Source organism: Podarcis filfolensis (assembly GCF_964270895.1).
Source record: "Podarcis filfolensis genome assembly, chromosome: 4".
Classification (NCBI taxonomy): Eukaryota; Metazoa; Chordata; class Lepidosauria; order Squamata; family Lacertidae; genus Podarcis; species Podarcis filfolensis.
Genome location: NC_139607.1, coordinates 95,231,998 through 95,244,752, shown reverse-complemented (window position 1 = coordinate 95,244,752; position 12,755 = coordinate 95,231,998). Strand labels below are relative to the sequence as shown.

Sequence of the window (12,755 nt, the reverse complement as noted above, 5' to 3'; positions counted from 1 at the left end):
TGCAATCGTCCTCAGATAGTGTTTCTGGGTCAGATTCAGCTAGCTGAAGTATCTTAAAGGTGGTGCCACACCAGAAGAAAGGGATACAAGGCCCGTTTAACCTGGCCAGGCTTTGAGTCAAGATTCGAACTCTTTACTTACTTACTTATTATTGATTGAATTTATATACCGCCCTATACCCGGGGGTCTCAGGGTGGTTCACGGAATAAAATCAAGATATAAAACCACAAAATACCTAATGAAAATTAAAAAAACAACAACCCATTTGCTCCCTCCCTCAAAAAAAAAACCACCCACATTTTGAAAGGGCGTGTCAATCAAATCAACCAAAGGCCTAGTTAAAAAGGAACTTTTTTGCCTGGTGCCTAAAGGCGTATAATGGAGGCGCTAGGCGAATCTCCATGGGGAGAGCATTCCACAGACGGGGAGCCACTGCAGAGAAGGCCCCGTTCTCACGTTGCCACCCTCTGGAACTCTCGAGGAGGAGGCTCAGAAAGTAGGGCCTCAGAAGGTGATCTCAGGGTCCAGGTAGGTTCGTATGGAAGGAACCGGTGCTTGAGGTACTGCGGTCCTGAGTCAAGATTTGAACTCTTCCCCACCGCAGGATGACGTTTGAAGACTTCTGCAGGTACTTCACCGACATCATCAAGTGCCGCCTCATCAACACGTCGTATCTGAGCATCCATAAGACCTGGGAGGAGGTGGTCTTGCGGGGGGCCTGGACCAAGCACGAAGACCCCTTGAAGAACCGCTGCGGGGGCTGCGTCAACAACAGGGACACCTTCCTGCAGAACCCACAGGTGAGGCAGCAGCGAGCGGCAGGTGAGAGGCGGAGCAAGGTGTTCGCAAGGGGGCAATGCATGTCTCTGCCACTGAGACTACCTTCCGCTGTCTGCATCTGGACTCAAAAACCTGGGGAAGCTGGCACTGAGCAGGTTACTAATAATAATAATAATAATAATAATAATAATAATAATAATAATTTATTATTTATACCCCGCCCATCTGGCTGGGTTTCCCCAGTCACTCTGGGCGGCTTCCAACAAAACACTAAAATACAATAACCTATTAAACATTAAAAGCTTCCCTAAACAGGGCTGCCTTCAGATGTCTTCTAAAAGTTTGGTAGTTATTTTTCTCTTTGACATCTGGTGGGAGGGCGTTCCACAGGGCGGGTGCCACTACCGAGAAGGCCCTCTGCCTGGTTCCCTGTAACTTGGCTTCTCGCAGCGAGGGAACCGCCAGAAGGCCCTCAGAGTTGGACCTCAGTTTCCAGGCAGAATGATGGAGGTGGAGACACTCCTTCAGGTATACTGGACAGAGGCTGTTTAGGGCTTTAAAGGTCAGCACCAACACTTTGAATTGTGCTTGGAAACGTACTGGGAGCCAATGTAGGTCTTTCAAGACTGGTGTTATATGGTCTCGGCGGCCGCTCCCAGTCTAGCTGCTGCATTCTGGATTAGTTGTAGTTTCCGGGTCACCTTCAAAGGTAGCCCCACATAGAGCGCATTGTGGGGTCCAAGCAGTTGATAACCAGAGCATGCACCACTCTGGCGAGACAGTCCGTGGGCAGGGAGGGTCTCATCCTGCATACCAGATGGTCTCATCCTGCATACCAGATGGAGCTGGTAAACAGCTGCCCTGGACACAGAATTGACCTGCGCCTCCATGGACAGCTGTGAGTCCAGAATGACTCCCAGGCTGCGCACCTGGTCCTTCAGGGGCACAGTTACCCCATTCAGGACCAGGGAGTCCTCCACAGTACTTCGGTCTTGTCAGGATTCAACCTCAATCTGTATAGATTAAGTTTGTAGAGGAAAAAATTAACCGTATTTAGAACATTAAGGATGAGATATATAAGATGCAATGTAAACAAGAACTCTAAGACTAAGAGATGATGAGTAGTGGGAGAGGGAAGTCACATGGATATATTATTATGTAGTATTCTATAATTTTATTTTATTTTATAATTCTAGTTGTTTTAACCTTCTGGTCACTAATTCTGGTCTCCCTGCTCTAATTCTGGCTTGCTTTTAGTTTGATTGTATCTTGCTTTTATAATTTTGTATTTTAACTATTTAAACTGCTGGTCTATGACCGTAATAAACTGATTGGTGGGTGCTGAGAGTAGTTTGGAAATCCCCTATTCCCTTCGCAGAGCTACAGTTCCCAGAGTCCCTTTGGAAGGGCGGATTGGCTGTGAAACTACCCTAGGAATTGCAAATCTGGGAGGGAAACAGGAGTCTTCTAACAGCTCTCAGCTTATTAGAAAGTTCAGGCGTAGACAAACTCAGCCCTCCAGATGTTTTGGGACTACAACTCCCATCATCCCTGTTAGCTAGGGATGATGGGAATTGTAGTCCCAAAACATCTGGCGGGCCGAGTTTGCCCATGCTTGGTACAGGGACTGAGAGACTGGGGCCAGCTTAAGCAAGGAACGTGAGAACGTAGGAAGTTGCCTTATACAGAATCAGACCATTGGCGCATCTAGCTCAGAGTTACCGTAGTTTTTGCCCGATAGGACGCACCGGACCATAGGAGAGGGAGAACAGGGAAAAAAATGTTTTTTCTTGTTCTCTCCCTCTAAAACAAGGTGTGTTCAAGGTGCATTCACCCGAGCTTGTGGGGCTGGCGGTGGGGGGAAGCGCTGCTTTCCCCCCCCCCCCCAGCCTCAAAGATCCCTGAAGCCTTTGGAGCGCAGCACCCGGCTGCCCTGCAGAGGCTCTCCGCGCAGCCATCCCCAAGCTAGAACAGCGAGACGGAGCGCTCCGCAGCGCTCCATCTCCCTGTTCTGGCTTTGGGCTTAGCCGCGCAGCCTGCATTCGCTCTATAGGACGCACACACATTTCCTCTTAATTTTTGGAGGGGGAAAAGTGTGTCCTATAGAGCGAAAAATACGGTACCCACACAGGCTGGCAGCAGCTCTCTCCACGGTTTCAGGCCGGAGATCTATGCCAGCTGTGCCTAGAGATCCCAGGGATTGAATCTGGCACCTTCTGCATGCCAAGCGACTGCTCTGCCACTGAGCTACAACCCTTTTCCGGAGCTCAGGCCAGGTAGAGACGGGGAAATGGCCTGAAACCTCCGTCGAACCGGGAATTCCCAGATTTGTAGCTCAGCCTCTGGCCAAGAAGGCACACCAAAGAACGGTGGGTGCTAGAGCCCCACGGCTTGGAGGTTGCCAACCAAGTGTTCGCCCCGCAAAAAAACACACAATTCGTCTCATTTTTCATTGCTTTTCTTTTCCTGCCCAGTACGTTTTTGACGTGAAGAAAACGGAAGACGAAGTGCTCATTTGCATCCAGCAGAAGCCCAAACAGACCAATCGGAAGGAGGGAAAGGGGGAGAACCTGGCGATCGGATTCGACATCTATAAGGTCAGAAGTGTGTGTTTGTGTGAATCGCTGTTTCTGCTTCTTGCTTCTCACCGTTAGTAATAATAATAATAATAATAATAATAATAATAATAATAATTTATTTATACCCGACCCATCTGGCTGGGTTTCCCCAGCCACTCTGGGCGTCTTCCAACTGAATACAGTGGTACCTCGGGTTACATACGCTTCAGGTTGCAGACTCCGCTAGCCCAGAAATAGTGCTTCAGGTTAAGAACTTTGCTTCAGGATAAGAACAGAAATCGTGCTCCAGTGGCGCAGTGGCAGTGGAAGTGGTGCTTCAGGTTAAGAACAGTTTCAGGTTAAGAACGGACCTCCAGAACGAATTAAGTACTTAACCCGAGGTAAAGGTAAAGGGGCCCCTGACCATTAGGTCCAGTCGTGACCGACTCTGGGGTTGCGGCCCTCATCTCGCTTTATTGGCCGAGGGAGCCAGCGTTTGTCCGCAGACAGCTTCCGGGTCATGTGGCCAGCATGACTAAGCCGCTTCTGGAGAACCAGAGCAGCGCACGGAAATGTGGAACCCGAGGTACCCCTGTATTAAAAACAATACAGCATCAGACATTATAAACTTCCCTAAACAAGGCCGCCTTCAGTTGTCCTTTAAAAGTAAAATAGTTATTTATTGCCTTGACATCTGCTGGGAGGGCGTTCCACGGGGCAAGCGCCACCACCGAGTAGGCCCTCTGCCTGGTTTCCTGTAACTTGGCTTCTCGCAGTGAGGGAACTGCCGGAAGGCCCTTGGCGCTGGACCTCAGTTTCTGGGCTGAACGATGGGGGTGGAGACGCTCCTTCAGGTATAAAGGACCGAAGCCATTTAGGGCTTTAAAGGTCAGCACCAACACTTTGAATTATGCTCGGAAATGTACTGGGAGCCAATGAAGATCTTTCAGGACCGGTGTTATATGGTCTTGGCGGCCACTCCCAGTCACCAGTCTCATTGCCGCATTCTGGATTAATTGCAGTTTCCGGGTCACCTTCAAAGGTAGCCCCACATAGAGCACATTGCAGTAGTCCAAGCAGGAGATAACTAGAGCATGCACCACTCTGGCGAGACAGTCCGTGGGCAGACAGGGTCTCAGCCTGCGTACCAGGTGGAGCTGGTAGACAGCTGCCCTGGACACAGAATTAACCTGCGCCTCCATGGACAGCTGTGAGTTAGAGACGCGTGGAGGCATTGCTTTCTGTTCTGCTCTACGTTCGTTGCCCGCAGCGCTGTTTCTACTCTTCTGCGGTTCTGCTGCAGAAATTGCATCGTTATTCTTACTATCTTCTGCAGCGACTTTACGTGGCTAGCGTAAGTTGCACCAGTTACGTTTTCGTTACGCTTTTTCGCTCTGTTTGTTTCGGCGCAGAGCAACCGCCATGCAAATGTGGGTAGGGGGTTTGGAAACATAATCGAATAGGTGTGGTTTGCTGACTGAAAGCAACAGTGGCAGCAAATGCCAATCATAATGGCTGGATTGATACCCGTTCCGCACACAAGATGAAAAAGCAGACACCAGCAATTTCTACTCCTGTGTCTGTTTCTATCGTAACACCCCCTGAAATATACTCGGAGTCGAGAGTGGATTTAATGCTCTTTATTCATCTCATAGCGGTGAGGAGGAATGGAAGTTCCCCCATAATGTCTGCTTTATATACATTATTTACACAATGGGCCCCACGTGATTGGCTAATTCCGGGATTCACCTGTAGGCCAATCAGGTTGCGGATTCACTTCCACCTGGAGTTGGATTGGGTGGCTCCTGCGGACCAATCAGACTGCTGCATTCTGCATCCTATTGTTTTAGGACCAATCAGACTGCTGCATTCTGCATCCTATTGTTTTAGGACCAATCAGACTGCTGCATTCTGCATCCTATTGTTCTAGGACCAATCAGACTGCTGCATTCTGCATCCTATTCAACTCAGTACATAACACCCCTACTCGCAATATTGTGGACTCGGAAGAAATGATTCAGAAGCTTGAACGCCTTTCTGACTTTTGCTTTTAAAAGCTTTTCGTGGAGGTAGAGCCCAGCAGTTGTAACTAGTGGCCATCGACAGCCCTCTCCTCCAGAAATTTGCCCGGTCCTCTTATCTTTCTTTTTTCCACAATTTACACACACACACACACACACACACACACACATGAAAGAACATCAAAAAAAGAGATGGGCTTATATTGGATATTCTTAGACTGAAGTAATTGTTACGGTGTACATAATAAAAGAAATCTAAGATAACTATATAAATAGGTAAATATAATAACATTACAAAGAATAAATGACAAAAGATGGGAGAGAGAGGAAAGGAAAGGAAAAAAGAAAAAGAAAACCAAAGAGCAAAACTGAAAAACTATTAAAAAATATAAATATCTATCAATCAACAGTAAGCAGTGTTCAGTATATTCAGATTTGTTGACTTCCGTCTACTCTTTGCAGTTTCAAGTCAACTACAGTATTACTCTTTTTAATCTATGTTTATTTATTTGTCCCCACCTTGGAGTCTGAAATTATTCTTCTGTCTGTGAAATGAATCTAGACACAGCCAAGCATTATTATTGGGACCAAATTTTGTCAAATAATTTTTATGACATTCCCATTCTTCTTTAACCTTATCTACTGCTTGTTAGATAAGGTCCTCTTTTAAAGCCACCTGTGTTGCCTCATGTGGCAGTGAGTTCCGTAGTTTCACACTCTTCTTCTTCTTCTTTCCTGTGCTTTATTTTGCCCAGGTGGAGCTGAATCGGACTTACCGGATGCACACCCTGCAGCCCAAGGTCGCCAGCTCCATCTACATCAATTCCCGCATCGTCTTCCTGAGGACGGACCTGAAGGAAGGACGCTATGTCATCATCCCCACCACCTTCGAGGCCGGCCACGTGGGCGAGTTCCTCCTCAGGGTGTTCACAGATGTGCCTTCCGACTGCCAGTAAGCTGCTCTCCATGGAGCGGACGCTTCGTGTAGCCTTTTGACCCTGGCTGGGACCATATCTGCACCCGGCTGCCTGACCACCCAGCGCTTAGTGGGACTCTGATAATAGAGGGTGCTTGGAGTTCAGGGGCAAAGTCACTGACATCTCTCAGGTGTCTTCCCCCTCTTTCCTCTTTCCAGGGAACCAGGGTGGATTTGATTTAAATCAAATCGATTTAAATCACAATTTAAATCACAATTTAAATCACTAGTCAGTAAGACTTGATTTAAATCATTTTTTTATAATCTTAATATTTACAACCAGATGAAGGTTTCGTTTTTGGAATAATAAATTTTCAGGCTTGATTTAAATCATTTTTTTTATAATCTTAATATTTACAACCAGATGAAGGTTTCGTTTTTGGAATAATAAATTTTCAGGCTTGATTTAAATCGTTTTTTTATAATCTTAATATTTACAACCAGATGAAGGTTTCGTTTTCGGAATAATAAATTTTAAGGCTTGATTTAAATCATCTTTTTATAATCTTAATATTTACAACCAGATGAAGGTTTCGTTTTTGGAATAATAAATTTTCAGGCTTGATTTAAATCATTTTTTTTATAATCTTAATATTTACAACCAGTTGAAGGTTTCGTTTTTGGAATAATAAATTTTCAGACTTGATTTAAATCACTAGTCAGTAAGACTTGACTTAAATCATTTTTATTTTTTTATAGAAAGACCCATTCCTCCTGGTATAATCTTAATATTTACAACCAGATGAAGGTTTCATTTTTGCAATAATAAATTTTCCAAAGAGTAGTTTTTACGGTTTTATCAAAAATTACTGATTTGGTTATGCTATTAGAAACACAACAGGCAATTATGAAATTGTTGTTTCTATTTGGACAGCTTTTCTGCTGTACTTGATTGGAAGGAGAAAAATAATCATTTCCTCAATAACAATTTAAACAGTTTAACTAAAACAATAACATTATAGCATATGTATCCATGTTTGTTAACTGATGTGGTTAAACAATTTTTTCCCCAGAAAAAAATACTTAGACTGAGTTTTGGCACACATGAAAAACTTTAAACAAACCCTTATTTCCTGATGAATAGCCTATAATGTAACTTAAATAGAAAACTATCTTTAGAAAGATTTCCCCCCCAAAAGCATTTTATTTTAAAAATCTGATTTAAATTTTAAAAATCTGATTTAATTTCTTTAAAAATCCGATTTTTATTGATTTTTCTTTTAAAAAATCCTTGATTTTTATCCACACTGTAGGGATGAATAGCCTTTGGACTATAATCTAATTTAAATAGAAAACTATCTTTAGAAAGATTTTCCCTCCAAAAGCATTTTATGTCAAAAATCTGATTTAAATAAAAAAAAAAATCCGATTTAAATTTTTAAAAATCTGATTTTTATTGATTTTTATTTTTTTTAAATCATTGATTTTTATCCACCCTGTAGGGAGCTGACCCTGGATGAGCCCCCGCACACCTGTTGGAGCGGGATGTGTGGCTACCCGCAGATGGTGTCGCAAGTCCACGTCGTCTCAGCTTCCGGGCTGAAGAACCAGGATTCGCAAGAAGGTGCGGGGCCCCGATCCCACACCCATTTCCAACCACACCCACGCGACATGCCCAAAATCTGCAGGAGGAGGAGGAGAGGGGGCACAGCTGTCAACTTTTCCCTTTTCTTGCGAGGAATCCTATTTGGAATAAGGGAATTTCCCTTTAAAAAAGGGAAACGTTGACAGCTAGGAGAGGGGGCGAGTCGCTTCAAAAGAGCAGGGGAGCTTTGGGCTGCTGACAAACCGGACTCGGGGCTTCAGCAGCCATTGTTGTTGTTTTAATTCAGGCGCGGACCCCTACGTGATCATTAAATGTGAAGGCGAGAAGATCCGTTCGCCGGTGGTGAAAAGCACTGTGACGCCAGAGTTTGACGTGAAAGGCCTGTTCTACCGCAAGAAGCCTGGGCAGCCCATTGTCATTCAGGTGAAGTTCCCTTTATCAAAGGATCATAGTACTATAGCAGGCACGTCCACGTGAAGCTGCAGCCAAGGCTGTTCATCTGTGGCACGATTCCGCAGAAGTGGCGATGAGCCACGGAATGAATACAGCTTCATAAACCTTTTATTTTCATCACTCTCCCCACCCTCTTCCTTCTCGAAAACATTGCTTTCCTAGGCTACCGTAGTTCTTTCAGCTTCCGCTGCGGACTAAGAAGGCTGTTCTTTTTATCGCAGCCTAACCATGTGCAGGGACGCAGGTGGCACTGTGGGTTAAACCACAGAGCCTAGGACTTGCCGATCAGAAGGTCGGCGGTTCGAATCCCCGCGACAGGGTGAGCTCCCATTGCTCGGTCCCTGCTCCTGCCCACCTAGCAGTTCAAAAGCACGCCAAAGTGCAAGTAGATAAATAGGTACCGCTCTGGCGGGAAGGTAAACAGTGTTTCCATGTGCTGCTCTGGTTCGCCAGAAGCGGCTTAGTCATGACCCTGGCCACATGACCCGGAAGCTGTACACCGGCTCCCTCGGCCAGTAAAGCGAGACGAGCGCTGCAACCCCGGAGTTGGCCACGACTGGACCTAATGGTCAGGGGTCCCTTTACCTTTAACCATGTGCAGCGTTTCTCTTCAGTCATGAGGACTAGATGCTTAGTTTTTTAGATTTTGGTTGGTCGGGGTCTGCTAGGTCCACCATGGATGCACACAGCCCTGGTCTGTGGGCACGTTCCTTCTCTGATTGTCCACCAACTTCTGCTTCTCTCCCTCCAGGTCTGGGACCATAACCTAATCAGCGACACCTTTCTGGGCCAGGTGAGCCTTGCAGGTGACCCCAACAACCTCCTGTCGATGCACATCCTCCACCTGGAGGACAAAGGCAGCAAACGCGTCAACGAGCTTCCGGGGACCCTCAAGGTGCAGTTGCTCACCAGCAACGTCCTCACTAACATCTAAAAGAGGAACGGTTCCCTTCGTGCCATCTGTACATCCGATCTCGCAATATACAGCATATATCTATATCTGTACCTGCATCATGTACTGTGCATGCCTCCACTTTTAAAAGGGGACCAGCGCGTTCAGTTTTGTTTTGTTTTGATTTGATTTTTATACAACGGTGCCTTTTCAAGAAGTGGGGGGAAAGTGTTTTCAAATACAAGTCCCGGGCGTAATTTTACTGCCAGCTCTGGGCAGTATAAAGGAGTCCCACTCGGGGCTGTATGTTTACACAGAGAAATCTGTCTCTCATGCGCACATGCGTGGCTGGGGTTGGGCTTTGTACCCAGCCTGGGGAATAAACCACATATTGCCAACCTGGGCGAAGGGCTCATTTCTTAATTCCCATATCCCCGAAGGTGCTGTCCCCAAAGGCGGGAAAAGGCAGGGAGTAGACGAGGCTTCGTTTGCTGGATGCTCAGGAAGAAACAACAGGAATTTGTCGCTTTGATGCTCCCTACATGCACCAGTTGGGGCAGGCAAATTCTCTGCCCAGGACTTGCATCTGTGTTGTGATTTTGTGGCAGGCCGATAAAAGTCTGGAAAACCTCGTACTGAGGGCAGACATTCCTGTGCCTCTGATTTAGATTTCTCTTTTTCTTCCTAAAGAGATCAAGGTTCTAGACCTCGGGTGCAAACGTGTGGGCAAAGCCAACTGAAATCTCAGAATGCCATATTTCCTGTAGCAGAACGGTGGAGCTTTTAGTGGCTCATGTCCGTCGCACCCGTTGAGTAGCAAAAACCCAGAATGCAATTGCACAAAAATGAGAGGTGAATATTTAGCCAGAGATTCCGTGGTTGCCAGAGGTTGCAGAATTGGTTCAGGGTTTCAGCTGCGCGGCTACATAAGCATCGCCATTTCCTGGAAAATCCTGAGCGAAAAGGGGGAGGTGAGTCTCATAAAGGGAATATAGAATGGCCTGGATATGCAAGACCTGTTGAAATGTCTCTGTGTGGGAGAGGGGCGGAAAGTATTTGTATAAAACGCACAGTCTGGAGAAAGTGGACAGGGCGAAGTTTTTCTTCCTCTCTTTTAACTTGGGGACAATTTGATGAAGATGGATGTAGAGAGATTCAGGCCAGGCGAAAGAAAGTACCGTATTTTTCGCTCTATAGGACGCACCGGACCATAGGAGGGGGAGAACAGGAAAAAAATAATTCTCCCCCTCTTTGCTCAGCGCCCCTTCAGCGAAGCGGCAGGAGAAACGGAGCCCCTTCCATTTCTCCTCCCGCTTCGCTGAAGGGGTGCTGCACAGAGAGGGAAAACTGTGCAGCGCCTCTCCAGCGAAGCGAAGCCTGGAGAGCAAGAGCGATCGGTGTGCACCGACCCCTCTCGCTCTACAGGCTTCAGGCAGCTATCCGCAAGCCTTCGGAGCACGGCGGGAACTCCTAAAGCCCAAGGAGCACAGCAAAAGCAACATGAAGCCTCCGGAGCACGGGGGGAGCTCTCCCTCTGCGCTTCAGAGGCTTCGCGTTGCTATCGCTGAAGCCAGGGAGCCTGCATTCGCTCCATAGGACGCACACACATTTCCCCTTCATTTTTGGAGGGGAAAAGTGCGTCCTATAGAGGGAAAAATACGGTATTTAACACAGTGCATAGTTGGAAATATGTAAGTCGCTACTACAAGGTGCGGAAACACTGACTCGGGTGACTTGCACGTGACTTCCAACAAGCGTTGACCTTCCATTACCATTTACAGTTAACATAGCAAGCGGTGGTATGGCTCAGTGGTTAGAGCATCTTCTCTGCATGCAGAAGGTCTCGGGTTCCGTTCCCAGGCAGGGCTGAGAAATATCCCTACCTGAAGCCCTGGAGAGCAGCTGCCGAGTCGCTGTTGACAATACTGATCTAGATAGACCTTCCCACGTTCCTATGCACCTTTGGTCTCGCATACTGCAACCATATGGAAGGTGCCTGCTGTTGCTTTTAGACGGCATTGTACGCGCAGCAAAACCAGGGCAGTAGAGGGATCACATCTGTCATGTATTTCCCATATAAGAGACACTCTCTGCTTGTAGAAAACTAGCCTCATGAGCAAGAAGGTGGCTATCTCCCTGATGTTCTGCGTGCTAGATTTCTATATGCAAGGAAGGTTTGATTTTGGTTTTTTTAAAAAGGTGATCATTTTGGAGAGCATTAGCGAAATGCGTTTCCGGACTGAAATGGGAGGGAATTCCATCTGGAGAATTCAACCACAGATTTAATTCCAACTTGTGCATTTCAGGGTGGTGTGTTTGTGTGTGTGATGGGAATATTGCCCATAAGAAATAAGCCATAACATCAATAGGGCTTTCAATTTAATCTGTTTATCGGGACCAAAAATACCTTCAGATGTTTACTTTGGGGTTTGTTTGTTTTTAAATAAAAAGAACGGCTCAAATGTTTATTATTCTAGCCAAAACTTCCTTCGCTGTTTCCGCCCATTCTTTAGGGATATAAGAGTTGGGCTTTTGGTACTTGGAAGTTGTCATTTCTTAGTAAAACTGAGATTGTTTTCAGAGAGGGAATGGACAATCAGGATTGGGCGTGTGATCCATAGGTGATGTTTCTGATTTAAGGCCTGCTGGTTCCATCAGTTGTTTTTTGTACCTTTATGAAGTCTTATCACTCGCACTTTATCCAATAAATGCCCCGTGACGTGTATGAATGCAAACTGAGGAAATGTATTATTGAGAAGTCGCAATTTTAGAAAATGTTGAAATTGACTGGCTGTATGAGATTTGCTATTAAAAGCCAAAAATAATGGCTGAGTCTTATCAATAAATTACATGACTTTGAGTTTTCTTTCTTTCTTTCTCCCCTCCGCGCTTTCTCCAAGGTGTTGCATTCACACATCATTTTCACACGCACACGAGAAGGGTGTTTCACGATGGATGTGTGAATAGGGCTGAGCTAAAATCACCCCCTCAACTTTACAGCACTAGGTTCATGTAGATAGCCATGTTGGTCTGACACAGTCGAAATAAAAAAATAATCATAAAAGGTTTTAAATAATGTCCAGTAGCACCTTAGAGACCAACTAAGTTTGTTCTGGGTATAAGCTTTCGTGTGCATGCACACTTCTTCAGATGCACTGAAACAGAAGTCACCAGACCCTTATACAGTGGTACCTCAGGTTACATACGCTTCAGGTTACCGACTCCGCTAACCCAGAAATAGTGCTTCAGGTTAAGAACTTTGCTTCAGGATGAGAACAGAAATCATGCTTCGGTGGCGCAGCGGCAGCGGGAGGCCCCCATTAGCTAAAGTGGTGCTTCAGGTTAAGAACAGTTTCAAGTTAAGTATGGACCTCCGGAATGAATTAAGTACTTAACCCGAGGTACCACTGTTTATAGTGGGAGGGTGGGGTGGGGTTTTTCCCAGGAGGGTAGTAGGAGATGGGTGATTGACTCAATGGACATGGTAAACCTCTTGACGACTGTTAACGACTGCAATTAGTCCTACAGG

At 46.0% G+C, this 12,755-nt stretch overlaps 1 protein-coding gene and 1 long non-coding RNA gene across 2 annotated transcripts in view; one reads left to right on the top strand and one right to left on the bottom strand.

Annotated features, from left to right (window-relative positions):
• Nucleotides 1–10,431, top strand: part of CAPN5 (calpain 5) — an 84,107-nt gene extending 73,676 nt beyond the window's left edge. Inside the window, exons 8-13 of the mRNA XM_083609910.1 lie at nt 605–800; nt 3,255–3,377; nt 6,115–6,311; nt 7,778–7,899; nt 8,168–8,304; nt 9,086–10,431. Coding sequence (XP_083466036.1) covers nt 605–800; nt 3,255–3,377; nt 6,115–6,311; nt 7,778–7,899; nt 8,168–8,304; nt 9,086–9,268 — 958 coding nt within the window. The 3' untranslated portion in view covers nt 9,269–10,431. The remainder of the gene's footprint in view (nt 1–604; nt 801–3,254; nt 3,378–6,114; nt 6,312–7,777; nt 7,900–8,167; nt 8,305–9,085) is intronic.
• LOC310760995 lies at nt 10,402–10,662 on the bottom strand. Its single transcript, XR_014547163.1, has 2 exons — nt 10,515–10,662; nt 10,402–10,467 (listed from the first exon to the last, which is right to left on the bottom strand). It is a non-coding gene; the product is annotated as an uncharacterized lncRNA (long non-coding RNA).
• Nucleotides 10,663–12,755: the final 2,093 nt, after the last annotated feature.